Genomic DNA, 27,370 nt, shown 5'->3' with positions numbered 1-27,370 from the left:
TCCCCCCCAGACTCCCCCCGGCCTACGCCGAAATCCCTGTTTGTCTCAGCGCCTTCAACCGGGCCTGCTTTTACGCGTTAATGACTGATTTTCACGACATTGCATCATTCATACCCTCCTCGTTGGGTCTGGGAGGCGAACGGTCGGAGTCAGAGAGTCATTAAATATTATTTTCACATCAACCACGGTTAGCGAGGAGTGTGCTCGGTGTGGGAAGTTTCATGGGAGGAGCAAAGGAATGGTGGTTTTTCAATGGCATTCATGCAGCTTTGACGCAGCAATGTTATATGAAGGAACTTTGCATTAGTGGATATACCAGATTCGGTTTTTAAAGACTATGCACTTCTTCTATCCCTCTTTCTCTCTCTCTCTCTCTCTCTCTCTCTCTCATATCTGTCTCTCGCGTCCCTCCGAGATGTCCAGTCGAGACTGCAAGTCTTGCTTCACCTCGTTCATCTTCTTTTTCCACATGTCGTAAAAATGTCCGTGATCAAGATGCTGACCAACTCCAGTGCAGTATCCTGTTTTCCTACTCTCAAGGGAGCATCAATGGTAAAATGGGACTTTCGTACTAACCCCCATGATGTTTACAAAAAGGCCGTTAATGCGACAAAAAAACTCTTGTTTCATAACAGAATCAAATCGACAGCATTAGCGCCGCCGCCACCGCACTCGCAAAGCCAGCCACCAGGCTGACGCCCGTCCTTGCCCCGGCACTGTTCGCCTCGATGCTGCCAATAGCCAAGGTGGGGTTGTAGTCCACCTCCCGGGTGTCGAGCGTGCCGTTCCAGCAGTACCGCGAGAAGCACTGCGTACAGGCGTCCGGCACGGTCTCGCGGGCGCGAGTCAAGCTGCGCGAGAGCACGGCGCAGGCGACGCAGACGGGCCACTGGGCGTCGAGCGTCGCGTTGCCCTGGGTGGCCGAGTCGTAGCCGTTTTGGATGATGGCGTCGCGCTGGTCGAGCTCGTAGCTGGGATCAAAGGTGGAGACGTTGGAGTGCGCGACGTAGGGCGAGTTGGGGAGGTAGACGACCAGCGGGGGGACGCGCTGGTTGCCGGAGAGGGTGAAGTTTGAGGCGTTGCAGCCGAAAAAGGTTGGGCGGCGGTTGAGGCCCAGGTTGATGAAGGTGTTTGCATCCGGGACGGGGGGGAAGAGGGTGCCGTTTGCAATGGGCTCTGCGACGCGGTCGTAGGTTGCGCGGAGGGCGGTGCCATTGGGCCAGTTGTAGTTCGTGTCAGCGGAGGAGTCGACGGCGAAGATGACGTCCACGGCGCGGTTGGGCTGGATCAGGGGGTGGAGGGGGATGTTTTGGAGATCCTCGCCGCCGTCGACGAGTGAGAGCTGTTTCTGGTTTGCATTGACGTTTGTGCGCGGGTTGTAGCCGAAGAAGGGGTTGGGCACGTATTGCGCAATGTCGTTGTTGTCCTTGTCCAGGGCGTTGAGGATGCTCGTCAAGGCACTCTGGATGAAGTCGGGGAGGCCGGCAGAGGTAAGGTTCTGGAGTATGAACTGGTTGAAGAGGGAGGACGAGGTGCCCATAACGAAGCCAGCCTGGTCGAAGCCACGGACGCAGGAGCCGTTGTCCGGGACGCGGCCTGCGGAGAAGTTGGAGGCGAGGTAGCGGAGGGGCGCGAAGCCGTAGGCGGTGTTGTCCCAGGTGCCGAGCTCAAAGGGGTTGAACTCGTAGACTGTGGCGTTGAGGGAGATGATGTGCTCGCCGGGGGCGCGGCCGTCGGAGACGAGGATGGGGAAGGGCTGCTGGCCGGACTGGAAGTCGGGCTCGTCGGCGATGGAGGAGAAGGTGTAGGCGGGACCGCCGTCGGTGGCGTTGACGAGCTGATAAGAGAGGGCGCGGCCCCAATAGTCCGTGATAGAGACCTCGAAGCCCTGGTCCTTGGCGTCGACTTGCTTGGCAATGTCTCTCCAATACTCGGCGGTGTTGAGGATGGAGAGGCCGGATTCCTTGGGGCCTGAGAAGATGGATCGGTCAAATTTCCAGACAGCGGACCCCTTTGAGCCACGCTGCAGATCGACCACGGTAGAGAAGTTGTTAGTGAAGATGGAGCCGACGAGCCACCCGCCGCCGGAAAGACCGGCGAGGTAAGTGGCGGATTGCAGAAGGCCGCCGATCTGGCCGGCCGATGTCGAATTAGGAGTTCGGCTGTCTGCGGCAGCGAGGAAGCCGGCGCCATTCATGAGTGCGCGATAACCGCCTCCTGACACGGCGAGGGCAATGTTGGGCAGTTGAGATGAGGAGGACTTGACTCGGTCGATATAGGCGCCGGCGTCGAAGTTGGGAATGCTGGCCCGGGTTAGGAACTCGCGCATGGGTTCGATTGTGACGTTGCGGCGGCGGGTGAGCCATGATGTCTCGTTCGGCGATAGGGCTGATGCGGACCGGATGGTGGGACGGGCTGACGGGCAGTCGACGATCGCGGGTGCATAGCCTCCCGAGGGAGAATCGGGAAGGGCGCGGGGGTCCAGGGCCTCCATGACGAGCCCGGCCGCCATTGGCTTTATGGGGTCGACTGCCCACACCGGGGCAACAGCAGCAGCCACTGCCAACACGGATGGGAGCATCATTTTGTGCAAGTTTCTTTTGGTCCTGGGTTAATGAGACAGTGAACCAGATGAAGGTTTTAGAAATGGGCGAGCAGGAGAGAGGCTTGAAGGGGTATCAAAAAGAGGATTGGGCGTGAAAGATATATGGATAACCCAGACCCAAGTTTAAGAAAAAAAAGGATCGGAAACGACGGTAGGGATGGGCGACGGATGGCCACTGGTAGTAATAAGATCCAGCGATTGTCGACCTTGTGGGCATGGCCCAGCGGCTGTGCGGTGCGGCAAGTTGACGGGGATGAAAGGCTTCGGCGTTTTCCACGGACCCGTCGAGCTAAAGAAGGTTTTCGCCCAGTGTCAGTCGGTATGACGTCGAGTTGGAGAGTTTGAATGCGAGCGCGGTCCCCTTATAATCGGACTGAGACGCCAGGATGCCGTGGTCTTCTTGCTACAAGACAGTCCCTTGTTGGCCAATGCTTGGTTGCTGATGGGGGAGCGATGCGATTTGACGGGAGGTTCAGTTCCTGTCTTGTCCAAAGTCGGTGTTAGTGTTGCGTGAGTGAGTTGTCAATGGTGAGAGTTAGGATGAGTTGAGCTCCCAGTGACCTTTTCAGACCATGTCTGCGAGGATGAGAACTCAAGGTTTGCGAGATTGGCAGATGGGCAGTCTCAGGGTTCTCAAGCGAGGAGAGCGTGGCCCAGCTGCTAATAAAAAAGATGTTGTCTCAACGGCAGGGCATAGCCGTAGCGGAGAATTCGACGACAGTGTGGAGTCCGCTTGAGGAAGGTCTGATTGAGGTGATGTCTGATCTGACCCTGTGTGCGGTAAAGTTTCATACGTGGACTGGCGAATGAGAGGGAGACGAAGGCGTCCTGGGCAGCTGAGGCGGGAGGAGATGAGTACGCGGAAATTGTGGCTATGGAGCGAATGGGAGGATCCGGATCGCCCGGGTTGGCTAGTGATGATGTGAGGTCAGGATCCAAAGGAGTCTTGGCTGGTGCCCAAAGAGGGAATTTGTAAAAGAAACAGGCGGCCTCTTTTTCTGGGGCCGTCAGAGGCTCACCGGACAGTGGAAACAACGTGGAGTCGGAGGGACACGCGGGTCCCGAAGACGAGAAGAAAAGAGTGTCCCAAATTCGTACCGCGCATCCATAAGATGGAGCGAAATTCGGTTCAAGATGCCGACGGGGAGATGAAAGGAGAAGGTCCGAATGATGCAAGGAGACAACAAACCCTGTGAGAAATTAGTCCAGATAGAGAGAGAAGGGCGAAAGAGCACGGTGGCCTACTACATTGTATGTAGGGAGCGATGAGGTCAAGCGCCGCATTGCTGAAGCGGCGGGTTCCACAGTCTCGGGTGCGGCGTTTTATGAGATGGAGCCTGGTCATTTGGTGTGGCATCTTCTGTCCGCAAAGTACGGATACGTCGCCATGCTGTCGTGTGCTCGTGCATGTGCTGTGCTCGTGCCCGATTGTCAGACTTAAGCCCTTGCTTGGTTGCCATCACGCGCAAGCCCCCCGAGGCGTTTGATAATTAGTTCCCTGCCATTGTTTGCCCTAATCCGGACAATGTGTGACATTTCTTCCAACCGTGCCGACTGACCGCAGTTCCTCGACATGCCATCGTACACAATACGACATTCCTGCCTCTTGAACTCCCCCGCCATCCAGTTGTGAGCGAATGGCAACGACGGACTTGTGTGGGTGAGACGAGGCATGTGTCGACACAGCAGGGCCAAGAACGGTGCCTGAAATCGATCGGCGGCAACGGAACAGGCGGATGCTACGGTTGGCGTTGGTGTGATGTGTTGGCGTTGCTGTATGTGTGTGCCTGCGCCATCCCCATTACTGACTCCTCCAATGCGCTATTGCGGCTGTCTCTGCTGCTTCTTGCCGACACCGCTGCCGGCCACCAGGACGCACGGCAACGTAACGCCGATGGAAGTCGTTCGGGAAGCATGGAACGATATCGTACGGATGCGCATGCGGATCTTGGAATCTGCCCGAGCCCTTTCCTAGCCGAGCGCATACGCAGTCTAGTCTGCACAGCCTCAGGGTTGCAACTGTGCTGTATTTGTCTAGTGAGCCTCGGTTTGCCCTACGGCCTGCATGAGCCTCCCGAGGGTCGATCCCGAGCCAGCCACCACTAGCCACTAGCCACCGGAGTTTTGCTTAAGGACCCCATGGCCCATGCTGTCAGAAGGTGCCGCCACGCTGCATTAGCGAATGGTGGTGCGGGATAACGTGCCTGTGTCTAGGGTATGCCTTGTCAGGAGGGACAAGCAAGAATAGAAAACCTACTATTCTAAGTTGCAGATGAGTGCGGGGGAGACAGACGCTCTCCGTTGGCCAATATCTCTTTGGATACGTCAACACGGAACGAAGACGGGCATGTCGTTCTTGATCAGGCGCGATTAAAGATTGTGCGCGGGCTAAGATGTTCCAGCAAAGAAAACTCTACGAAAACCTTTTCAAAAGCCCCCTTCGATGTCAGAAGACCGTCGATACGCCATTGGATTCAACTAGGAGCAAGCATGAGGAGTTTTGAGAAAGAAAGCGAATGCTTGTCTCAACCTCTCGACTAGCCAGACTGCAGCCATCTGGACACTGTCAAAGGGACCCGTAGAGATTACCATAGTGGATCAGTTCACCTTGTGGTTTCTATTGTGCCTGTCTTTCGACAGCCCGGAATCTGTTTCGTGTAGCAGACAAGCATCGCAGGTGTTGAAATCCAGGTCGCTGAGGGGATGCCGTTGGCCACCGCATAAATCAAATCGTTGTTTATCAACAATGCAGGTGAAGGGCAGTTTGCTGTTTGCCAGAGGTGACAACGGCGTGACGGAAGACCCAGTAGTTAGCTCGATGACGCGCTGTCGCAGACCAGGATCGGACTTGGTCTCAGCAACGTTGTTTGCGCACCAAGGTAGAGAGAGTGGTGGTCGGCTGGCAGTTGTCCGGCTGCCAGGTGTCGAGGGCTCACCAGACGGTTCCAATTTCTTCCGGGAAAGGGCAGCGGCGTTCCGAAGGTGGGATCCTTTGAGCGTTGGCATGACAACGGCAGTTACGCGAAGCTCCATATCAACAAAACCCTCCGCCTGCTCTTCCCTGACTTTCGAGCTTCCAGTTCAACCATCACAGCATCATGTAAATAAACGTCAACATACTCTCGACAACTACATTGTACTAATCCACCAGCACACACCACCACCCATTCTACTCCTTTTTCTTTTCCGTGCACCCACCCTCAACTTCCACACACATGATGGAGCCTCAATCGCCCCCTAAGCGTATCACGCGCTCCAGAGCTGCAAAGACTGCCGATACTACGACGAACGCTAGAGCTACCAAGATCGTGACCGCTGCGGCCAAGGCCAAAGCCAGTGTCTCTGCACCGACGCAATCGACCTCAGCAAAGAGAAAGACCCGAGCCGACGATGTTGAGGAGGAAGAACACAGCGAAGAACCACAACAATCAGAGTCCGCACCTCGTACCACAAGAGCTGCAAGAGGCCGCCCCAAGAAGACAGAGGCGCCCGCGGCACCGGCACCGGCACCGGCTTCATCTATATCAAGTGGTGTTCCTGGCCGGGCAACCCGTGCACGAGCTGCTGCCCGCCAGGTTTCCGGCACACTGCCTCCAGTTACCAAAGATGAGCCAGCAAAGCCCACCCGTGGCCGGCCCAGAAAGGTGGTAGCCGAAGAAGCTACTACGAAGGAAGCGGAGCCGGTCAAGAAGACGACGCGTACACGCGCAGCACCAGTCACAGCAGCAAAGCCCGCCGTCAAGAAGACGGTAACATTCCAAGAACCCGAGAAGGAAAACATCGCTCCTGACGCAAGCAAGAAGACGGCCGAGAAGCCCACAGCCACCACTGGTCTCAAGGCCAGACCCATGCGAAAGCCCCCCGTCCCCAAGGCACCTCGATCTACCAAGGCTGCCACCGCCTCCTCGACCACGAAGACAGAGAAGACTCCTCTGAGCCCTAAGAAGGTTACTCAGGTTCCCATGCCTCGCGACTGCTCCGATGATGAGCTGGCTGGTCCGGATACTCCCCCGCGGCCCATGATGAAGAGCCCGACAAAGCCGCCCACTGGTGCCCTCGGGTCATCCAAGAAGCTCAACCTTCTACCCGCCGACAAGACCTCCGACTCAGAGCAATTTCATGACGACGAAAACTCCACCCAGCCTACGACGCAAGAGGATGAGGTCACAAATGCTCTGGCCTCGCCTGCCAAGAGACTGCCCAACTCGCCTTACCGGGACTCGATGAAGTCTCCAGCGAAGCGCGCCGATGGAGTGTCTCTGAAGCCTGCGGCATCTATGCAGCCGAGTGGCGAGAGTGATATCGCATCGTCCTTCAAGTCGTCTCTGCTTCAGTCGCCTGCCAAGCGTCCCCAGTCCGCCATTAAGCCCTTTGCTCTGCCCTCGACCAACGAGGGTGAGAAGAAGGTTTCCAACTTCAAGGCCTCTCTGCTTCAGTCACCAGCTAAACGACCATTGTCACCCATCAAGGGTATGGTAGCTGCAAAGCCCATGGAGCGACTAGAGGAGATGCGATCTCCCGCCACAAAGCCTCTGTTGCTGTCGACGCCCACCGCTCTGCGCCCTGTCAAGCGATCTTCCGAGAAACTCATGGCCGAAGAATCGGATGGCCATGCTGAGGAGGAAGATGACGAGTTGGATGAGGTCGCAGAGGCCATGCTCAACGAGTCCATCCGTTTGGAGGAGCCAATGCAGTTCCCTGGCCGCCTCTCAGCTGTCCTGCCGAGACATGCCGACCCAGTTCTTAAGAAGAACATGCCTGTTCTTGAGGCCCCCCCAACTGAAGAGCCAAAGCTGGCTGAAGAGGCCGACCATATTCAACAGTTGGATAAGCCCGCAGAGAATGATGTCTTCGTTGACGAAGCTAATGAGAATGGCTCGAGTTCGGACGGAGAGCCTATGATGGTCGACGACGAACCCTACTTCCAGCCTCAAGCTGCAGAGAGTCTGCAGGCCGAGGTCGCACCTCAGCTCACTCTAAATGCGCCTATCGGCATTTTTGGCCTTCGACAAAAGGATATGGACCCTTACAGCAACATGGAGTCCGACTCCGACGATGAACTCGCCAACAGCCCCAGAGTCTCGTCAGCCCACAACTTGGTCCCGGCCACCCCGACCCCCGCCAACTCTCGACGAAGCATCGTCAAGTCTAGGGTTTCAAGTGTTGGCTTCACTCCCTTGGCAAACCAGCTCAACGCTTGGTCTGCTGCTAGCCCTTCAAAGACACCCAGACGACCTGTCACCCCTGGACGCTCGCTTGCCCAGGCACCCGAGGGTCTCATCTCAGGTGCTGCCACCCCCCGCACAGAGGTATCTCCCCTCCGAAGTACCTATTTCGAAGATGAGATGACGGTCCGCGCCGACATGGATGCCCAGAATGAAATCGAGGCTGCCATTGAGGCCGAGATTTCCGCCGCTGCTGAAGATCCCGAGTTTGACGACCTCATGGTCACCGAAGAAGATATGGCCTTGGCGGCTGAGGCCAATGAGATGTCTCTGATGGAACCTGAGGAGCTTGAGGAGATTGTCAACACTTCCAACAGCTTTGATGATACTCTATCAGAGGCAAGCCAAGAATACGGCGACGAGAACGACATGCCCGTTGACCCTGCTATGTTCGGTGGTGATGCGTTTGTTCCGCCGGTGACTCCCAACCGTGTTCTGGCGCGGGAGTTCTCCACCGTTTCCAAGGTTCCTCTCAAGCCTGCAGACGAGTCAACTCCTCGTCCCAAGAAGAAGCGTGCGGCTAGCATTTCCCGACTACCAGTCAGCCGTCCAAGCCTGAACAGGAGTGCTACTGTCATCTCCTACTCGCCCGGCAAGAGCCAGAAGAATGAGGAAGAGCAAGAGGGGCAGAACGATGACGACTTTGGCTCAGCTCCCGTCACTCCGGCCAAGTCTGATGTCTGGTCGACTCTCGGAACACCGGCGCGCACTCCACGCCGAGACCTCAACCCGGGTCTCCTCCGCGGAGCTGTCGTTTTCGTGGATGTGCACACGACTGAGGGTGCGGACGCTAGTGGCATTTTCGTCGAGCTTCTCGGCCAGATGGCAGCCCGATGCGTCAAGACCTGGACCTGGAACCCAAGTGCCACGGGCAACTCGGATGCCTCAAAGATTGGCATTACTCACGTTGTCTTCAAGGATGGTGGCAAGCGCACAATGGAGAAGGTCAGAGAGTCAAACGGTGTCGTGCAATGTGTCGGTGTGAGCTGGGTTCTTGAGTAGGTGTCCTCTGATCCTTTGAATGATGTTTGGCTAACCTTTTGCACAGTTGTGAGCGGGAGAACGAGTGGCTCGACGAGGCACCCTACTACATCGACACCTCCATGGTTCCCCGAGGAGGCGCGCGCCGTCGCAAGAGCATGGAGCCCACAGCGCTCGCGAACCAGAATGGCATGCTTGTTCCCACACCCGTCAAGGCTGGTCGCGATGCCAAGACTGCGCCCAACACGCCCATGAACCGACGTGATAGCACGGTGTGGATGCATACCCCTTCGGATGAGGCCGAGGACGACGAGGATGACTGGCAGGGCCTGATCTCTCCCGTTCCCGTCACACCTGCGCCTGAGGCTCTTGCTCGCTATGCTGCAGAGACGCCTTCCGGGATGACCGACTACGACTCTTCCCCTACCAAGACTCTGCTCATGCAGACCTGTCCTCCTAAGCAAAATACCTTTGCCCAGATGGGCGAGGGCATCCTCAACAGAGATAAGGACGAGGGTGTGATGCAGCGCCTGATGGCGGCTCGCAGGAAGAGCTTGCAGTTTGCTCCCAAAATTGGGAGCCCGTTGGCCAAGGCCTGGCGCTAGACATGGATTATTTGTGCAAATGGTTTGGTTTCTCGATTCAGGCCTCGGCCGAGATGCGGCGAGATTGGTTTTAGACACGGCGTTCACACGGATATGGGATACGGGATCCGAAGGCTGGATACGGTGTTTAGGTTATTAGATTGGTTGTACATCAAATCATACGCTGGCTGCGAGGGCAGCGTCGATTGTCTGAGGAACACAATTTGAACGGGCTTTTTAACTCCGATTATCGCCTTCCCGATATCATGATGTCCGTCCAGTTGGTGTTATTTGCGGTTTTGAGGATGCCCAGACCGGACCCTTGTCCGTATCTGGCAAGGTGACGCATATTGGCCGCGCGTTCTTTTGATTGGACCAACCAATTTCCGGGGGGCTTGACTTGACTCGGGGGGAAGAGACATGGATTGATAAGGAAGATCCGTCTGACACACATGAGACCGAAGCTTTGATACCACTCGGATACTGGCGAAGATGATTCTCTAGACTTTTGTTTTTGGTTTCCCCCCCCCCCCCTCTCCCCTTCCTGAGTTCTGTCTACATTGTTTCATTGCCAGTAAAGATGCGTTCGCTGGGAGCCTTGACGGCGTCACTCGTGCTAACGGCCCGTTGCGCAGCCGTCGCGGCTGCAGCGGAGGCCGATATGCAAAAGCCCATGGGGCCATCATTATCTTCATCGTCATCATCATCGGATTCGTTGTATCCGGCATCCCCAGAGAATGCCGAGTCTTTTTCATCTTTCCGGTCAACGACGACGACGACGACGCCCTCAGTGAATCCCGCCGGTTCGTCATGGTACGCGAGGCTGAATTACTCGTCGCCGGCGCCGCACCTGTTCGCGTCGGCGTACGGCCTGCTGCAGCAGTGGAGCAACACGGTGTTTCCAAACGGGCACACGATGGCGGCGGTGGAGATTCCGGCGTTTACGCTGTTTTATCACGGGAGGATGGATGAGGAGGATGTACCGAGTCCAGAGTGGCTTGCCTTTGATATGTGAGTTTTACAGCACATTCTTTTTCACCGTTCTTGGTTTTTGCTCTGTGATGGATTCCTTGGGATCTTCTAAGGACCTGTGAATGAAATAGAGAAGGGGCGCGATGTGTGCGTGTCATTGTGATACCTGTAGAAATGCCCTGGACAGGCCCGGTGAGCTAACAACGGATGGTTATTCCCAAACAGAGAAATGGCCTACGGCATCATGGGCAGCACCCGCCAGAGCTTCATGCTCACGTACCAGACGACGCGGCCCGTTAAGGCGCTCTACTTTGACGGCGAGTCCGCGTCGCTGATGGGGTTCGGGCAGCTGGACACGCAGATGCTGCACCTGTACGGCAACGTCTCGGGCCCGGACTCGGGGGGCGGGCCGCGGCGTGGTCTCGAGCCCGAGTACGAGAGGGCCATGGGACTGTGCGACTGGTTGTTGGAAAAGGGGTTGCGAGGGCACGGGTGGGGGTTTGAGGGAGTCGTGAGGATGAATGCGGGGTTTGAGCTGATATGGTGCGATTTCGGGGGTGGGAGTATTAGGTTGGTCAGTCGCGGGAATGTTACGGCGCCGCAGATGAGGGAGGGTGATGGGGGTGATGGGGGAAAGCGGGCTGGGGATGAGGTTCTGGATGTGAGGGACAAGGTTGGAGGGGCTGCGAGAGAAGGAGGCGGACGTGTGCGTAATGAAGAGGAGGAGCCGACGTCGGTATACCCGCTCCCACCTCAGCCAACGTTGACGGATCGTCCCGTGAGCCCTTCACGTCCGCCGATGCCGCCCAACTGGCGCGGGATCATGGGTCCTGCTGAGCGGGAGCCGTTTCTGCAGGCTCAGGGTTGGGGCTGGTTTGCCTCGGCAACGTGGCACTATGGATCGAACGGTTTCGGCCAGGGAAAGGGAGAGACGAGGGCAAAGGTCCTGGGGTGCGGGATCACGAGCTGGTACTCGAGTCGGTTCTGGGGTACGACTGTCGAGGAAGAGCGTCAGAGGCTGAACCTTACTGAGGAAGGGTACTGGGCTGGCGGGGAGAGCGTTGGCAATCGGAGCGCGGCGTTGGGGGCGCTGGGGAGGAGAAGAAGGTACCATCACCTGGGGAATGTGACGGCGTCGCAGGCGGCGGGGATGAGGTGGGAGACGGAGGTGATGCTGCGCGACGCGCTTGTCGGCGAGGGGGGCTGCAGCGGGATGGAGTGGGTGAATGCCATGGGGGAGATTGTGCAGCGGACGGCCGGGCATCTGATGGTAATGGAGGAGGGCGCGAGGTTCGATGAGGACTGGGGCAACGCGACGGAGGTGCAGGAGTGGCTGTACAAGTTGCGTGGGCAGAGCCACATGTTCTTGGTCTCTTTCCTGGAGTATCCGCACGAGATTGGCGGGGCGACGTGGGACGCCAGGGGCGAGCTGTTTGCAGAGACCTACTCGAGGTGTCGGTATCGGTATACTAGGTTAATGGTGGACCTGCCGCTGAGTGTGCGGGAGCGGGATTTGAGGGATGCAGTGGAGGAGGTCATGGGCGGGATCTGCGGGGTGTTGCTGGAGGTCGGGTTCGGTGTTGAGAGGGCATGGTACGACCTCGAGCAAGGGAAGACGTCGGAACTGAAGGCTGCTAGCGAGAAGTGGGCGGACGGGGTAAGGCGGCTGCGGGCATGGGTTGGTTGGGAAGGAGAGTTCATCAGGTGCCGGGAGGTGTGCGGGTGGGATGAGCGGTGCTATATTCCCATGTGGCCGATGCTGAGGTCCACGTGGGGTGGCAGGAGACCGAGGCCGCCGCCGGAGCATGGGCCGGGGAACGGTACGGAGCCTGGCTATGGCCGGCCGCCGCCGCCGCCGTATCGGGGGCGGAGACCTGGGTCCGGCGGGAACCACACCGGGCCGCCTGGGCGTGGGATGCCGGGGCGGAGTCCGATTTGGATGGGCGATGAGACGGACTTATGGGAGCCTAAGTGCCTAAAGATGGAGGATATCATGCCCAATGCCAGAGGGGACTAGAGCTATTTTGCGAGATCACTGAATCGAAATGGGTGGCCTCAAGTTTTATTTAGCCTCGTGTATTCAACAGTGGCAGCAAAAAGCCGACTTTCCTTTTTGAGCTGTCGAAGCTACAAAGGGCCGATTCCGGGCCAAGTTGAGTCACGCTGAGAGGACGCATACTTGGTAGAAGTGAAAATTAGTTCTCCTGCACGCCAGGTTGGGAGGAAAGGCGTCCAATTCTATTTGAAGCTCGAGACTTTGGGTCATCTGATCTAGGAGCCTGAACGTTAGCACTGCCGCGGCAAGAACCTGAACCGATGCGAGGTAGCGAACCATTGAGTAATGTGTATAATCCTGGGCCTCGGCAAATATAACCTCAAACTTTATATCGAAGTCTATAACCATCCCAGCATTCAATCGTCCCGATCATTCATGAGCGCAGGTACGCTTTCATCGCCTTGACCGCATCTCCGTCGTTGGCCTTGAGCAGTTCCGTTGCCTTGGGCTTGGTGAGCTCCAATTCGTCAACCTATGTGCCCGTTAGCATTCCATTCCTACTCATATACCGCCAGTCCCGCCATTCTAAAAGTATTTCTTCCATGACTTGGATTCCATCTCTCGACCGTCCGTCCTCCGGTGTAGTAGACAAGTGACTAACCAGCAGCGCGACATCGGCAGCATCGACCTTGACGTTCTTCACCTCCTTCTTGGCTGCGGTGGCACCGCCAAGACCCTTGATTGCCTTCTGAGCGGCCTCGGCATCGACCTGGGTGTTTCCTGAATCGTCGCCACCGGCATCGAGGCTGGCGAGGGCGGATGCCGCCTTGCGGTCCTCGGCTGACTTTGCGGGTTGGACCTCCTCCTCGACATCACCGGCAGTGGCGCCCTCGACGACGGTGGGGGGCTGCTTCTCAGACATTGTGTGCGGAAGGATGGGCGATTAGGAGTTCGGACGGTTCGAGGACGTGGGGAGTACTTGGGTGGAAGGAGGTGGCTGTTTTTCGTGTGGTTAAGAGCTGTGATGTTGTGTCAAGTCGGGCACGATGCAGATGCAGCGCAAAAGCAGCTCTATCGGAATCGAATTTGTGGTGGGGCAGGTTTAGATGGGGGGCGGGGAGGGGTCCAAGTGGAGAGAGTGGTGTCACTGGTGTGTGCTCGCTCTCGCTCATCTTTCAGCGGACAGTACACTAAGAGGTTGCCTTACATACACCGATGGTGAGCGTCGAGGTAGGTCGGTACACCTCGGCATAGCGCGCACACACACACACACAAACACGCGCAGCACAGGGTTTGGCGGATGATCTGGTTCCTGAATTGCTCTCTCGTGTCATACCTCCCGTTTCCATTGGCCAGTCTGAGCGAGCAGCGTTGCAGGCCCTGCCGTTAAGGATTTTTCTGCTCGCATTCATCCCACCCACCGGTCTATTCAATACAGCGGAGTATCCAGATTTGACCACATTGTGTTCCATGCGCTTTTGAGGAGCCAGTTTGGCGTTGACTCACCAAGGTACATATAGCAGGGCTTTCCCTCTCATGGCTTGAATCAATTTCGAATGCCATTGTTGATTCTCACTTCACGTTACCCATTGTTCACTTTTTCTCCAGCTTCTACCTAATTGAGCTATTCCTGGCAACAAGTCGGCACGGCACCTCTTCACCGTCCATCGACACCAGGTTTCGTCTTAACTCACCCCCGCGACGGTGACCAGCACTGCTAGCACATCACACCATGTCTTCCTCCGCAGAATGGTCGCCTGATTCCTGGCGCTCAAAACCTATCAAGCAAGCTCCTGCCTACCCGGACGAAGCCGGCCTGAAAAAATCTGTCAAAGAATTGGGACGTCTACCTCCCATTGTTCATCCAAAGGAGATTGTCGCACTCAAGCAGCACCTCCGTGATGTGGCACTCGGCGAGGCTTTCCTGCTCCAGGGCGGTGACTGCGCCGAGCTCTTCGACTACTGCGAGCCCAATGCAATTGAGTCGAAGATTAAGCTGCTGCTGCAGATGAGTCTGGTTCTCGTCTGGGGTGCTGACAAGCGGGTGGTGCGCATTGGCCGTATGGCTGGCCAATATGCCAAGCCAAGATCGAGCCCTACGGAAGTGGTCAACGGTGTAGAGATGCCTTCATTCCGGGGAGACATTTTAAACGGCTTCCATGTCGACGAGCGTGAAATTGACCCGCAGAGACTCGTCAGGTGAGTCATGCAAAAATCATGGGTACCGGAAGCAAATGAACTAACCAGCACCAAGGGCCTACCAGTATTCTTCAGCAACCCTCAATTACATCCGAGCATGCATCTCGTCAGGCATCGCCGATCTCCACAGGCCGCTGGACTGGGGTCTGGGCCATGCCAGGGACCCCGAGCTGAAGAGAAAGTACTCCGAGGCAGTCCTCTCTCTCACAGACATGCTCCGCTTCCTCCACACCATCGGCGCCGACAGGAGCGACAAGCTGGACACGGTTGACCTCTTCACCAGTCACGAGGGTCTGCTCCTCGAGTACGAGCAGCCGCTGACCCGCCTGCTGGAGACGCCGGTTCCGCGTCCCACAACCAACGGCGGCTCCCGGAACGGCCCCACCGAGACCAAGAAGGAATACTACGACACCTCGGCCCATTTCCTCTGGATCGGCGACCGCACCCGGCAGATCGATGGCGCCCACGTCGAGTTCTTCCGCGGCATCGCCAACCCCATCGGCATAAAGGTCGGACCCACCACTCCCGTCGACGACCTGCTCGCCCTGCTGCGCGCCCTCAACCCGGACAAGGAGCCCGGCAAGATCACCCTCATCACCCGTTACGGCGCCGCCAAGGTGCGCTCGCTGCTGCCAGCGCACATCCGCGCCGTGGAGGACAGCGAGTACCACCGCTGCGTGGTCTGGCAGTGTGACCCCATGCACGGAAATACGCTGTCGACGGACAGCGGTATCAAGACGCGGCGCTTCCGCGACATCTTTGAGGAGCTGCAGGAGACACTGCGCATCCACAAGGAGCAGGGCAGCTACCTGGGCGGCGTCCACCTCGAGCTCACCGGCGATGCTGTGACGGAGTGTCTAGGTGGTAGCGAGGGCTTGGATGAGGATGATTTGTCGACCAACTACACGAGTTTCTGCGACCCGAGACTCAACGAGAAGCAGGCGCTCGAGTTGGCGTTCTTGATTGCGGGTCACTACAGAGACGAAAGAATGCCGGCTTTGTGAGCGGCCTCAATTAGCAGGGGTACATTTTAATTGCGGCATTTGGGCATTTGGAAACAAATTGATCATGAAAAGCTTCCATTCGTGTTCAAGATGAATTCACCTCTCACGAAACCTAACGGCTGTCAGCAATGCCAGGCACGCAAGCTCGACTGACACTACCTTATGGCGTAAACCGGGGTAAGCCACGAGCCCTGCCACCCATAGAGGTACCTGCAGATTCCGTAAGACCAAGCAAGAGTAATCAATCGATTTGGTAATGAAACATGCAAACGCAGCCCCTTTGACCGCGGCCGCTGGACTGCATCTCGGCTCACCTTGGAACAACAAGCGGGGAAGCCGTGGTGTTATTTGTGTCCATCAGCTCACCGACGCCTTTACTTGCCCAGCAGGGAAGTTTCAGGCGGATATCAGCGGGCCAAAGATAAGGTGGCAAGTATTTAGGTAGGCAAGGTGCTCTGTATTGCGCGCCTTACGCCCTTTTACCCCAGCGGCCGATAAGGGGAGTGGGGCTTCCCCGCGACTTCGCCGGCTACCCGTGACCGAGCGTGTAAGTACCTTGACCCCAACACTGTCTCTCTCCTCCCTTGATAAGTCCCAATCTCTCATCTTATAATTATCTTGCAACCCTCCCAAACTCTTCTCACCTGACGTCGTGAGCTTCACAGAATCCAGGCTTGGTTCATCTTTTTTTCATAGTAGTAGCAACCCCGGTCCGCACATACTCATCACATCAAGATGGTCTATCCGTTCGACTATCTCCAACACCGTCGTGACTGGTCTGACATCCCACCCGTGCCTATCAAAATAACTGAAGACCCTTGTCACTAACACGGAAACCCCAGCAAATTCAAGCAGTCTGAACGCGCGGACAGAATCCACCGTCTCACAACGTACGTAGGCCACTTTACAGCGCAAGACCGCCAGATCCTGGACAGGCCCGTCGAGGAGCTCGTGCAAGATGTCCACAAGACCGTCCTGAAGCCAATCGACATCCTCAAGACCTACGGCAAGGTCGCCCTCAAGGCCCATGAGCGCACAAACTGCCTGACCGAGGTCATGATTGAGTCCGCCGAGAAGTGGGTCGAGGATGGCTCCATCAACATGAAGGGCCCCTTAGCTGGCATCCCCGTGAGCCTCAAAGACACTATCGTCGTGGGCGGCTACGACACCACTGTTGGCTTCAGCAGCTTCGTCGGCAACAAGACAGCCCTCGACGGGCCCGTCGTCCGCCTCCTCAAGGACGCCGGCGCGGTCCCCTACGTGAAGACCAACCTACCCATCACCCTTCTCAGCTTCGAGTCCACAAACGACGTCTGGGGCCGCTGCACAAACCCGCACAACGCACGGTACTCCCCCGGCGGCTCCACCGGCGGCGAGAGCGCCCTCCTCGCCATGGGCGGCCGAATCGGCATCGGCAGCGACGTCGCGGGCAGCGTGAGGGCCCCCGCGCACTTTTCCGGTTGCTACAGCCTGCGCTGCTCCACGGGCCGGTGGCCCAAGCTAGGCTTCTGCACGAGCATGCCCGGGCAGGAGGGCGTGCCGTCCGTCTACAGCCCCATGACGCGGACGCTGGACGACCTGCGGTATTTCACGCGCGCGGTGGTCGGCATGAAGCCGTGGACGTATGACTACAGCGTCCACCCGCTCGAGTGGAGGGCTGAGACGGAAACGGCGTGGCTCGAGAAGAAGAAGCTCCGCGTCGGCGTCATGCGCACCGACGGGGTCGTCGATCCCAGCCCGGCGTGCCGGCGCGCGCTGGAGTTGGTCGAGAACGCGCTGCGCAACGAGGGCCACGAGATCGTCGAAATTGACCCGCCATCGCCGTACGAGGGGCTCAAGATCGCGGCGCTGGCGCTCAACGCCGATGGGTGCCAGATGTTCAGCACCTTTTTCCGCACGGGCGAGTGGAACGACCCGGGCGCCGCGCAGATGAAGTTCCTGATGAACCTCGCGAGCCCGCTGAGGTACCTGTACTACCTGTGGGTCAAGTACATCCGCCGCGACGACATCTGGGCGGGTCTCGTCAGGGACTGGCGGCCGCAGACGGCGTTTGAGAACTGGAAGTTGGTCGCCAAGCGGGAGGCGTACCGGAACAAGTGGTTCGACTGGTGGAACGCAACGGACGTGGACTTTTTGATCACGCCGCCGAATGCGACGCCTGCCGTGCCGCATGACGGGATGAAGGATGCGTGCAGCAGCTGCGGCTACACTTTCCTCTTCAACCTGGTGAGTTCCCCTTGCTTCTTGAATTAAGGGTACATCACAGCATCTAGAGTCTAATCGGATTACCTAGCTCGACTACACCGCCGGCGTCCTCCCCGTAACACACGTGGACAAGAACCTGGATCAGCTCCCCGCGGACTTCAACATCAAGAAGCTCAATGGCGTGGCGTACGGTGCGTACAAGCTGTACGATGCCAAGGACATGCACGGCCTGCCCGTCGGCGTCCAGGTCGTGGGTAGGAGATTAGAGGAGGAGAAGGTCCTGTCACTCATGAAGAGGGTAGAGGATGCTTTGGGTGACGACAAGTACAAGCTGTTGGACATTGACTAGGTTTCGGGACTGGAGACTGTAGTTAGCTGAGGATATGTGTGTACTACATTGAGACAAGAGAATGTCATCGTCCTGCGCCGATTTCGCGCCCGACGTATAATGTAAATTATACCATTGGATGAAACCAGTCGTAGGCCCTCCAAACTGAATTCCGGATATAAGTGCGGCTGTTCCATTGCACGTTGGATTCCCGTGCCGTGAAAGTTAGTCGGGGGGGGTGTGATGTGGGGCAGTGTGCGGCCGTCGAGCAGGTCCGATCTCGGACGGTCATCGCATCCTTCCAACTTCCCTCATCCCACTTAAACGTGAGATTGCGTGTAAGTCAGAGACAAGAGAAAGTTATATAAAGTAGCAGCAGCCACAAAGAAATCAATTCCATCCCAAACATACACTTTCAAACAAATCATCAAGATTAAGGTCGTCTTCCGAACAACCATGACCGGACAAGAAGAGGATAAGTGGTCATCCGAGGTGAGCCAAGCTGACTCTCACACAGACGTACCACTCGTCGTCACCAAATTCGAACTGACACAATATCCAGGCCTACCAACACTCTGCCTCTTTCGTTCCCAAGTTGGCAACAAAGGTGGTTCAGTGGCTCGATGTGCAAAAGGACGATGTTATCCTCGACGTCGGCTGCGGTGGTGAGTCCCTGCCCCTAAACGCATCCATCGGGTATCTAGACGGCGGTATGACCGATTTGCGATTCTGGTCTGATGATTGGCATAGATGGTGTCCTCGACGTCGAGTTCGGCAAGGTCCTCTCCCAAGGCAAAGGTTCCCTCCATGGCATCGACGCCTCCCCCGCCATGATCTCCGCCGCGAAGAAGGCCGTCCAAGTCGCAGGCCTCTCAAACTGCGAGTTCGAAGGTGAATCATACTTCCTCCATTCACCCACAGAACTACGTTGGTAAATACTCTGTGAACTAACTGGACATTTCCCGCCGCAGTCCTCGACGCAACAAAAATCACAACCTCCCAAACTCCCTCCCTCCACACCCCAACCTTCACAAAAGCCTTCTCCAACGCAGCCCTCCATTGGATCCTTCGCCCCCCAGGATCACACATCCCCGTCTTCACCGCCGTCCGCGACGCCCTCCTCCCCGGCGGCACCTTCACCCTAGAGATGGGGGGGCTAGGCAACGTAGCCGAGATGCGCACGGCCATCGTCATGGCCGTCGCGCGGCGCGTCGGGATAGCAAAGGCGGTCGAGGTGGACCCCTGGTTCTTCCCGGACGAAGACTGGCTGAAGCACGTTCTGGAAGAGGAAGTCGGCGGTTGGAAAGTTGAAAAGGTGGAGAGGGAGTGGAGGCCGACGACGGCGGATAAGGGCGGCGTGGAGGGCTGGGTTCGGTTGATGGGCAAGGAGCTGTTGTATGCCCTCCCCGAGGAGGGCGGGCAGAGGGAGGAGGCTGTGAGGGAGATTGTGGAGGTGTTGAGGCACGTTTGTAGGATTCCTGGGGATGGGGAGATGATAAGCTATGTGAGGTTGAGGTGTTTTGCGAGGAAGCTCTAGCCAAGGGGTTGGATGGAGGATATGGTCTTCTAAGATGGAAGGGGAATAGAGAAGTGCATAGAAGCTGGTTCAGTATGTCCGACTCATGAAATACCTTCAGTACTGTCCAAAATTTTATAGACGACGAACAGGACGCTTTAAAGGCTATTGACAATATTTCTGTTGTCGTTCTGTTGTCGTTCTGTTATCGTTCTGTTGTGCAGAGGAGGCGGGGAAAGGGGACTAGTCAAAGAAGGCCACAAAGGACAGAGTATAAGTAGAATGTAAACGAGAAGGATTGGGAACCACATCTCCCAAACCAGGATTGTGACGACAAGACAGAACAGTCAAGATGGCTCAGATGACCCCGCAATCGAAAGTTTCTTCCAGCCAATTGTCGAGCTGTCTCAACACTTCCACAATCTCCCGCTTTGCTTCGGCTCCAACGTACTTATCACAAATAAGCACTACACAACAAGGACTACCTTAGTAACGAGCGGTGGATTGATACCAGTAATGCCAGTGATGTTCCAGGGCTGCCTCGATGCTTTCTGGCATTTGTGTACAATGAATAGTTTCAAAAGGACTGAACTTATACTAAAAAATCTTGTTCAGATCATAGCTAAGTTGTCTCAACACTTCTTCATATCTCGCTTCATTTCGAACGCATGTAATTAAAACAAATTCAAACAAGCATAATTCGAAAAGTACTAGTGATGAGCGTGTCAGCGATGCCTTAATTCTACTTCCATGCATGCTGGTCTTTGTGTAGTACGACCATTTTCACACAGTCTCACTAGAGAGAACCTTATATCCGTCACAACTAGACTCAAGCTTGTGTAATTTCTAGAACTCACTCAGGCCATTCAATAGCATTTCTACTCAAGTCGCACCATCTTTCGATCTCTGGAATCGGCTCGGACAACCTGATTTGATATCCTTCAACTCGCCACCAAAGCTAGCGAGCCCTTATCCATCATGCCTGTACTACCTACACTCTGTACCCTCCGTCTCTTTCTCAAACATCGACGTCCCGAATGTGCCTGAGAGCGAGATAATAATTCATAGATGTGGCTTTTTGATACCCTTTGCTGATCCGTGCCCTTTTCCATCTCACAGCCGTCAATTATCGAGCACAGGGAGGCATTAGCAGTAAAAGAAGCCTCTCCGAGACCTCAAGAACACCCCTGGCGTCCACGTTCCCATTTCCCAGACGGGATTTCGTTTTAAGTAGCCGGAATCACCTCCCCAGCCATGTCGCACTAGACTTCATATCCCCGCATCTAGGCAAACAAAATGTGCAACACATCGTAGAAGAAGCCTCTTCGAAACCTACGGGGCATCATTTCAACACCTCATTCCCTTTTCCTAAACCAGGTCTCGTTTTGACGAATTGAAATCACGTCCTAAGACGAAATGTATTGGGCTTCGGACTTAAAAATCTAGGCGATGAGAACATGTTATTTATAGTAAAGCTCAACAAGTCAAAGAGTCGGTTTGTATTTCATATTTAAATCATCTCTCCTAGGGTGGTCCTGATTCTTTTTATAGCAAAAGGCTCAGTTGCTGATAATTTTCTTGAGATATGTTCTCGAGATCCCAACCTGGACGCCTGCAAAAATTGGCTGAACATGTCTACAAAACTCCAAGTGCAAACGCAGTCAAAAAGTTCTCTACAGTTCCCAAAACTTCCATTCATTCTTTAACCACGCAAACTCGCTCTCACAAGGCGTCGTCCATATATGGACCATGTCTCATCTCGTGCACAGGAATCTCGTCTTACCTAAACCGCCGAAACCACCAAAAATCTTCATCTCAGCATCAGAAAATTAAGTCAATCAATCTAGGCAAACCGTCCAAAACACACAACAAAAAACAGTACCTTGAGCTAACATGGTGTTTATATTTTTCAGCATTTAGGCAAAGCCAAATTACTGCGAACACCTAATGACGTGTTGGTGAGAAACGGGATAAAGGTACGGCCATGACCGACCGGAATCCGTCCGAGCTCCACCGACCCGGACACCATCCGTATAACGTTATCTCTCCCGTCCACCAGTCCGCCCCGCCTCCCGAACGACTCGCGGCACCAAGAACAGCACACCACTGATAATCAATGACCGTTCCATGTTGGCTCAGCACTCACGACTAAGCGCCAGGCGAGGGCCCGTTCAGCCAAAACTTCCGTCACATCCTATCCTCCTGTCATAGCCGCCGTCCCCAGCTTTCCCAAACGGTAAACCTTCTCACCCCTTCCTCCCTTTATCGGCAGTCACTGTCTACAAGATAAGAGATCTCATAGGAAAATATCACAAAGTGGCAAAGCTGAGAGAGCAACCAGAACAGACTGGAGATTCCCGTCCGTCCCAAGATTCAGACACCAACGCAATCATTGGAACCTCTCTCTAAACCAGATCATATCAAACCACACCATACCACACCATAGACATACATACACCGACAGCGGGACCGAACTTCAGCTGACTTCCAACAGCCAGCCCCACAACAAGCCACGCAACCACCAAAGTCCAGAAGAAACTTAAAACATCAACGGTTTGAAATGCAACCACCAACACCAGGTCCTGCACGTACCACACCTACCACATCACAGGAAATGCAAACCCTCTTCTCTTCTCCACTCGGTAGTCATAGTGAACTTTTTCCTCCAACCACAAAGACCACTGGGAAGTTTATGCCACTATGCACACACCATTGAGTGGCCCCGACCCAATGAAAACCAGTCGAGTCCAGACTCGACAATAGCAGACGGCGAATCCGGACCTTGGAAAGATGCGAGTCGTGGACGGACGCACTCCGGTGGAAGCCTGGCTGGAAAGAACACTCCGTCCTAGCTCTTCCCTGCTGCTTAATGCTCTCTGCAATTTCGTCCGTACAATGTACGAGCATGCCCCTGTTCAAAGTGTTGCCGTCATCAGTCGCCCACCGCTGATATGACCCGTACTGGCTAGTGGCGTTCACGTCATCTCATGACAGCGGTTCGCACCAGTGGCTTAGGCATACAAGATCGAATGAAATCATGTTATTAATTACGTCTCCCGTAGGCCCGTGACACTGTTTCTTCTAGATCATGTAAATTTTTGAACCTGAAACTAGAACCAGTTGCCATAGCTGGAAAATAAAGTGATATATGGACTTTGTATGAATATGAGAGAACAATGAACGCCTGTCACCCACGCCCATCGTCAAGAAATAGTAGGGCGAGGGCGCGGATGGCGGCAAAAGAGGTGACATGATACACATCGCTCAGAGGGTGTCTTAATGCATTCCAGCCAACGCCGTCCCGCTCGCCGCCATTCAGTGAGCTGTCCTCTTGGAGTGCCTCCCAACATTCTACTCCTAGGAAGCTTGCGGTAGGTGTAGATGTCATCCCCTGGTATGAGGTTCTCCTCCACTTATAGAACTCAAAAGCTTTCGCCAAGGCTCCTTTGTTTTTGGACTTCGCCTTTTCAATATCTCAGCTATCTCGCCACTTAAAAGTGTTCCTTCCAGAATCTGAAGTTGACCTCTCGAACATCGGCATCCTTGCAAGCCTGCTTGATGTCGCGAGCTACATGATTTGTTAGCCAATATCATTAGACAGACGAGAGCACGATGCTTACCAGCTACCGAGGGACCGCAAAAGTAGACACCGACAGTCGTGCGCATGCTGCCTTCCAAGCCGTTAAGGTATGTTCTGTCCAAAATACCATCACGCATGGTCGTGAAAAGCTTGGAGAAGTTGGGTCTGCCAAAGTTTGTGCGGGACTTGAGCTCAGTCAGGGGGTCGTAGTCGGATCCAACCGAGTTGAGCACAATGTTCTGGGTTGTGTCCATGTCTAACTTTTGGGTAAGATAGGTGTGAATCTTCAAGAACTCAACACCAGAACTGCCAGGAACACGAGCTGCCTCGTTGGACTGCTCTTCGAGCGATGACAGCAGAGTCTGGAACCATTCAAAGGAGCCGGTGTCCTTGCAGACCCAGATAAACTCGACACGGCGAAGACGGGTTGGAGGGTTCGGGCTATTGCGCAGATGCCAGATATTCTTGAGAATAGAAGCCCAGGGAGTGACGCCAATGCCAGTACCAATGAGGACGGCAATTTCGTTTTCGAAAACGTCTTCGGCGGGAGCACCGTACGGACCATCAATACGGAGGTCAGGCATTTGCTGGCCGTTCTGCAGAGCAACCTCATACATTCCCATGGGGTCAACGCCGTCGTAAAGCTTTGCCTGGGCCGAACCAGCACCAACAGCGTCACCAAGAGCCCGAGTGAAGTCGCCGACCTGGCGGACGTGAACCGAGATATAAGGATCGAACGGGCATGAGGTAATGGTGAAGGGATGCCATTGATAGTTGGAGAGGGACGGCACTTGGAGGAAGAGCCACTGGCCAGCCTTGTACTTGAACGAAGGCTTGTTGAACTGCAGCTCAACGACATCTGGAGTTCGGTTAGTATCATGATCAAAATTGGTGGCACGAAAGAGACTTACCGTATGGGTGGCGAACAACACGGGTGATCTTAGTGCGGCGGCGGGCACGGACCTCACGGTATGTACGCTCCATCAGGTAGAAAGCTCCAGTCCAAAGCTCCCATCTCCAGCCGAGATAGCCAATGCAGTGGTCCCAGTAGTCCTTTCCGGCAAATGGAGAGTACGGTAAGGCGGTGTCACGCACGAAACAGCCAGTGGTGTGGGTGTATAGTCCCAGAAAGAAGGGAATGAAGAGGTGGTGAGTGTACCAGAACGTCTCGAATGATTGCTGGCGAATGCGGGCATGTGCAGTGGTGTACATCAGAAGCATGCAGAACAGCATGACATGGCCGGTCACACCGCCTGCCTGGGTGTAATGAATCTGGATAGCCGTGACTGGACGAATTTGCGTTCTCTCGACGTTGAAGAAGCTGCGCATGTTAGCGAGTGAGATCCGTGCCGCATGAGCTGAGACTTACTTGATGTAGTGAGCAGAGGTGTGCAAGATGGTGAAGCCGAGCATAGAGTACGCTAGCTGCCTGTGCAACCAGAGGTTTTCATCGAGTGGGAGAAAGCGAAGCTTAGGTCGGATCCATCGCATGACCGTTCGGCAGACCGGAAGCAGGATAAGCATTCCGTCGACACTGAGAACCAAACCGGCACCTCTTGATATCCAGACCGAGTACTGCAGAGTGTTCAGACCAGCCAGCCTAGCGTCGTTTGCCTGCTTCCACCTAGGAGCTAGTTAGAATTGACTGGTGAATGGACGCGGTGTGCGAATGGAAATTTACCATCCATAGGCGAAAATGCCAAAGTGAAATGTCCAGAAAAGGAAATGAAAGGTCAACTTCTGAGCAGTGAACTGCTTCTTGACCAGAACCCCGAAGGTCAGGTCGCCCGCCATTTTGAATCGATTTCAATTGTCCTCCTATTCGTAGCTGTATTAGGGTGTCGACCTGCGACAATACCGACGAGTTGGCGGTTGGGGTTGGGCCTTGGGAATCGGTAACGGCTCGGGTGGGCGTCGGGTAAGGGTGAAGCAATGAATCCCAGCAAATCCTGATAGCCACGATGTATCGATGCCAAACTCTGGTGTTTCCAATCTCTTTCCTATTCGACCCCCGTATTAAAACGTCTCTTATAATACCTAATGTGGTGCAGTCGAACGAGCAAAAGAAGCGAAATAAAGACTCCAGCCAAGCAAAGTTGGAAATTTAAAAAGAATGATCTGAGCCAGCAGCGAAGGAAAAGAAGGAATCTCGTTGGTCGCAAGGGCTCGGGAATTGACTTTTGACTCTTCGACCCAGGCGGGAAACAACGAAGAGGAAGAAGAAGAAAAGAGAAATGAGGGTGAAGGAGAGGAGGTGCAAGAAGTCGAGACGAAGCTTTCGGCGGGTGGGGGGAAAGTCATAAAGAGACGAGCCGAGTCGGGACGGCAGTCGAGGTCGAGCGATGGTGTCTGTGGACTAAGCACGCGTGAAGTTCGACTGACCAGGATTGCACAGGGCGGGGAATCGATTCTTTGGAAAAGGTCCGGGATGAGCAGGGGAGCCTGGTGCTGTCGGATGGATAGGCTTGGATCCGGCAACGAAAAGTGGTGGAGAGGGCTTGACGATGGTGCGGTATGGTGCAGGATGGACGGGTTGGCGATGATGTCGGGACTAATCTTTCGGATGTCAGGTGTCCATGAAACCTCGTCAATAGCCGTAGAAAAGGGTGCTGTTCATCCGCGCAGGATGTGAATTGTGAAATGTGCGATTTTGTGGCCGGGGGGGCGAACTGTCCACTGTCCAGGACGGGACAAGGGGTCTGGTGATGATGGACTGGACGATTCGGTAGATCAGACGTTGGAGGGGTTTCGCAGTTGGAGGGATCTGTATCAGTCCGATCCGAGAGGCGAGACTGATCGGACGGCAGGACCAGGTGCGACAAGCGGTGGGCGGAGTTGAGACGACTTCTGTTAGAGGCGCTTTGACGAGAGGGCCCCGAGGCTATTCTGACGTTTCGGTCGCAACAGGGGAGGGGCCGTTTTTTCCCTCTCTCTCTCTCTCGCACCTTTGCCCCCTTTGTGAAATGCGGCTCCAACTTAAATGCGCTATTGCGCTACGCTACACAGCGGATGCGACGAACAAGGGTCGTTTTGCTGGTGCTGGCGTCTGCAAGAAGGTTATGGCGGTTGCGCTTAGCTTTGTGTTGTTGGAAGTTTGCAACCAACGACATGGAGACCGTAAATGGCAATAGGTTACCAGACTGTTGGGAGGATGGAATGTGGATGGAGGGAAAGGGTTAACAAAGGGAAGAAAGGAAAACGACCAAGCGAGGATGACGAGTCGAGGTCCTCATATCCGCGTCCGCATCCCGCATGGCCTGTCTCCGCCATGGGCCATTCGGACAGCATGGCATGGCAAGGTAAGGCAGGTATGCACGAATGATGATGCGGTCGGCATGTCGCTGTCCACTTCCTCTCAGCGACGTTGTGTCGAGCACGCCGCACCACATGGCACAGATTGACGGTCAAGTGGCCACCACCTCCCTCTTCCTTGCCGCCCGCCTAGAGGAACGGATCTCAAAGTGGACAGATGGGAAGGTGACGGGAGACGCAACGGCGGCCGCTGACTGGCTGAATTTAATTTTGGAACACGGACGCCAGGCCCGTTTCGGCCGGGCCCATGCTGCTGGGCGCTTAACGGTGGTGAGGGAAATGGCCGACCAGGTGAGGTGGGCAGCACGACAAGACGCGGTGGCTGGAATTTGGTGACGCAGGATTCGCTGGTTGCACAGCGACGGGGACCATTTTTGAACACTGTCACAAGGGCAAAGGCACTATTAAAACCTCTTTTGTGATGGCATCGTGCTACCGAGCTGCGCTACAGCTGCATGCCGCTGTACTACCGATGCACTACCGATGCAACTGTAGAGCAATCCGGCCACTGACGATGAGCTCTTTTTTATCTCGAGTGTCTGCCCAGCTGCCCAGCATGTGGCTAGCAGGGGGCATACTAGTCATTGGCTCCCCTCTCGCAAGGAAGATGATAGGGAATGATGCTTTAAAAAGGTTCGAGAATGATGTGAGGCCAAGCTTCACCATCCTCATTTATCCTTTTCTGCGAATTACGACTCTGCAACGCAACAACGGGAAGCCATTGGCCATCCAGAGAATTAGAGCTCCCCTCACGAAAAACCATCGGCCCCAAGGGCCTCCCCGAGGATGGTGCACATGCAGTCTACCTAGGAGTGCTAGGTAAGTAGAGTTCTGTGTCCGAACATTCTTCACCGTCTCTTGCT

At 55.3% G+C, this 27,370-nt stretch overlaps 10 protein-coding genes across 10 annotated transcripts; 6 read left to right on the top strand and 4 right to left on the bottom strand.

Moving 5' to 3' along the window:
• Positions 1–637: 637 nt before the first annotated feature.
• CORC01_08046 (lysophospholipase) lies at positions 638–2,584 on the bottom strand (the record flags this gene model as incomplete). The annotated part of the gene is made up of 1 exon (XM_022619681.1): positions 638–2,584. One exon carries the CDS (start codon positions 2,582–2,584, stop codon positions 638–640), a length of 1,947 nt encoding a protein of 648 aa, XP_022473885.1.
• A 1,150-nt stretch (positions 2,585–3,734) lies between these two features.
• CORC01_08045 (uncharacterized protein) lies at positions 3,735–4,279 on the bottom strand (the record flags this gene model as incomplete). Its single annotated transcript, XM_022619680.1, has 2 exons — positions 3,735–4,054; positions 4,165–4,279. 2 exons carry the CDS (start codon positions 4,277–4,279, stop codon positions 3,735–3,737), a joined length of 435 nt encoding a protein of 144 aa, XP_022473884.1.
• A 1,541-nt stretch (positions 4,280–5,820) lies between these two features.
• On the top strand, positions 5,821–9,416 carry CORC01_08044 (uncharacterized protein; the record flags this gene model as incomplete). Its single annotated transcript, XM_022619679.1, has 2 exons — positions 5,821–8,828; positions 8,879–9,416. 2 exons carry the CDS (start codon positions 5,821–5,823, stop codon positions 9,414–9,416), a joined length of 3,546 nt encoding a protein of 1,181 aa, XP_022473883.1.
• A 559-nt stretch (positions 9,417–9,975) lies between these two features.
• CORC01_08043 (uncharacterized protein) lies at positions 9,976–12,384 on the top strand (the record flags this gene model as incomplete). The annotated part of the gene is made up of 2 exons (XM_022619678.1): positions 9,976–10,406; positions 10,593–12,384. 2 exons carry the CDS (start codon positions 9,976–9,978, stop codon positions 12,382–12,384), a joined length of 2,223 nt encoding a protein of 740 aa, XP_022473882.1.
• Positions 12,385–12,796: 412 nt separating this feature from the next.
• Positions 12,797–13,285, bottom strand: CORC01_08042 (uncharacterized protein; the record flags this gene model as incomplete). Its single annotated transcript, XM_022619677.1, has 2 exons — positions 12,797–12,895; positions 13,025–13,285. The coding sequence occupies 2 exons, from the start codon at positions 13,283–13,285 to the stop codon at positions 12,797–12,799; spliced, it is 360 nt and encodes a 119-aa protein (XP_022473881.1).
• Positions 13,286–14,095: 810 nt separating this feature from the next.
• CORC01_08041 (3-deoxy-7-phosphoheptulonate synthase) lies at positions 14,096–15,566 on the top strand (the record flags this gene model as incomplete). The annotated part of the gene is made up of 2 exons (XM_022619676.1): positions 14,096–14,562; positions 14,618–15,566. The coding sequence occupies 2 exons, from the start codon at positions 14,096–14,098 to the stop codon at positions 15,564–15,566; spliced, it is 1,416 nt and encodes a 471-aa protein (XP_022473880.1).
• A 735-nt stretch (positions 15,567–16,301) lies between these two features.
• CORC01_08040 (amidase) lies at positions 16,302–18,120 on the top strand (the record flags this gene model as incomplete). The annotated part of the gene is made up of 3 exons (XM_022619675.1): positions 16,302–16,342; positions 16,409–17,792; positions 17,860–18,120. 3 exons carry the CDS (start codon positions 16,302–16,304, stop codon positions 18,118–18,120), a joined length of 1,686 nt encoding a protein of 561 aa, XP_022473879.1.
• Positions 18,121–18,555: 435 nt separating this feature from the next.
• On the top strand, positions 18,556–19,636 carry CORC01_08039 (methyltransferase; the record flags this gene model as incomplete). The annotated part of the gene is made up of 4 exons (XM_022619674.1): positions 18,556–18,591; positions 18,662–18,764; positions 18,850–18,990; positions 19,071–19,636. 4 exons carry the CDS (start codon positions 18,556–18,558, stop codon positions 19,634–19,636), a joined length of 846 nt encoding a protein of 281 aa, XP_022473878.1.
• Positions 19,637–23,106: 3,470 nt separating this feature from the next.
• CORC01_08038 (ferric reductase like transmembrane component) lies at positions 23,107–24,989 on the bottom strand (the record flags this gene model as incomplete). Its single annotated transcript, XM_022619673.1, has 5 exons — positions 23,107–23,183; positions 23,236–24,054; positions 24,107–24,516; positions 24,565–24,819; positions 24,877–24,989. 5 exons carry the CDS (start codon positions 24,987–24,989, stop codon positions 23,107–23,109), a joined length of 1,674 nt encoding a protein of 557 aa, XP_022473877.1.
• Positions 24,990–26,447: 1,458 nt separating this feature from the next.
• On the top strand, positions 26,448–26,843 carry CORC01_08037 (uncharacterized protein; the record flags this gene model as incomplete). The annotated part of the gene is made up of 2 exons (XM_022619672.1): positions 26,448–26,494; positions 26,555–26,843. The coding sequence occupies 2 exons, from the start codon at positions 26,448–26,450 to the stop codon at positions 26,841–26,843; spliced, it is 336 nt and encodes a 111-aa protein (XP_022473876.1).
• Positions 26,844–27,370: the final 527 nt, after the last annotated feature.

This window comes from Colletotrichum orchidophilum (genome assembly GCF_001831195.1).
Source record: "Colletotrichum orchidophilum strain IMI 309357 chromosome Unknown Scaffold_66.1, whole genome shotgun sequence".
NCBI lineage: Eukaryota > Fungi > Ascomycota > Sordariomycetes > Glomerellales > Glomerellaceae > Colletotrichum > Colletotrichum orchidophilum.
This window is presented reverse-complemented; position numbering and strand designations above follow the sequence as displayed.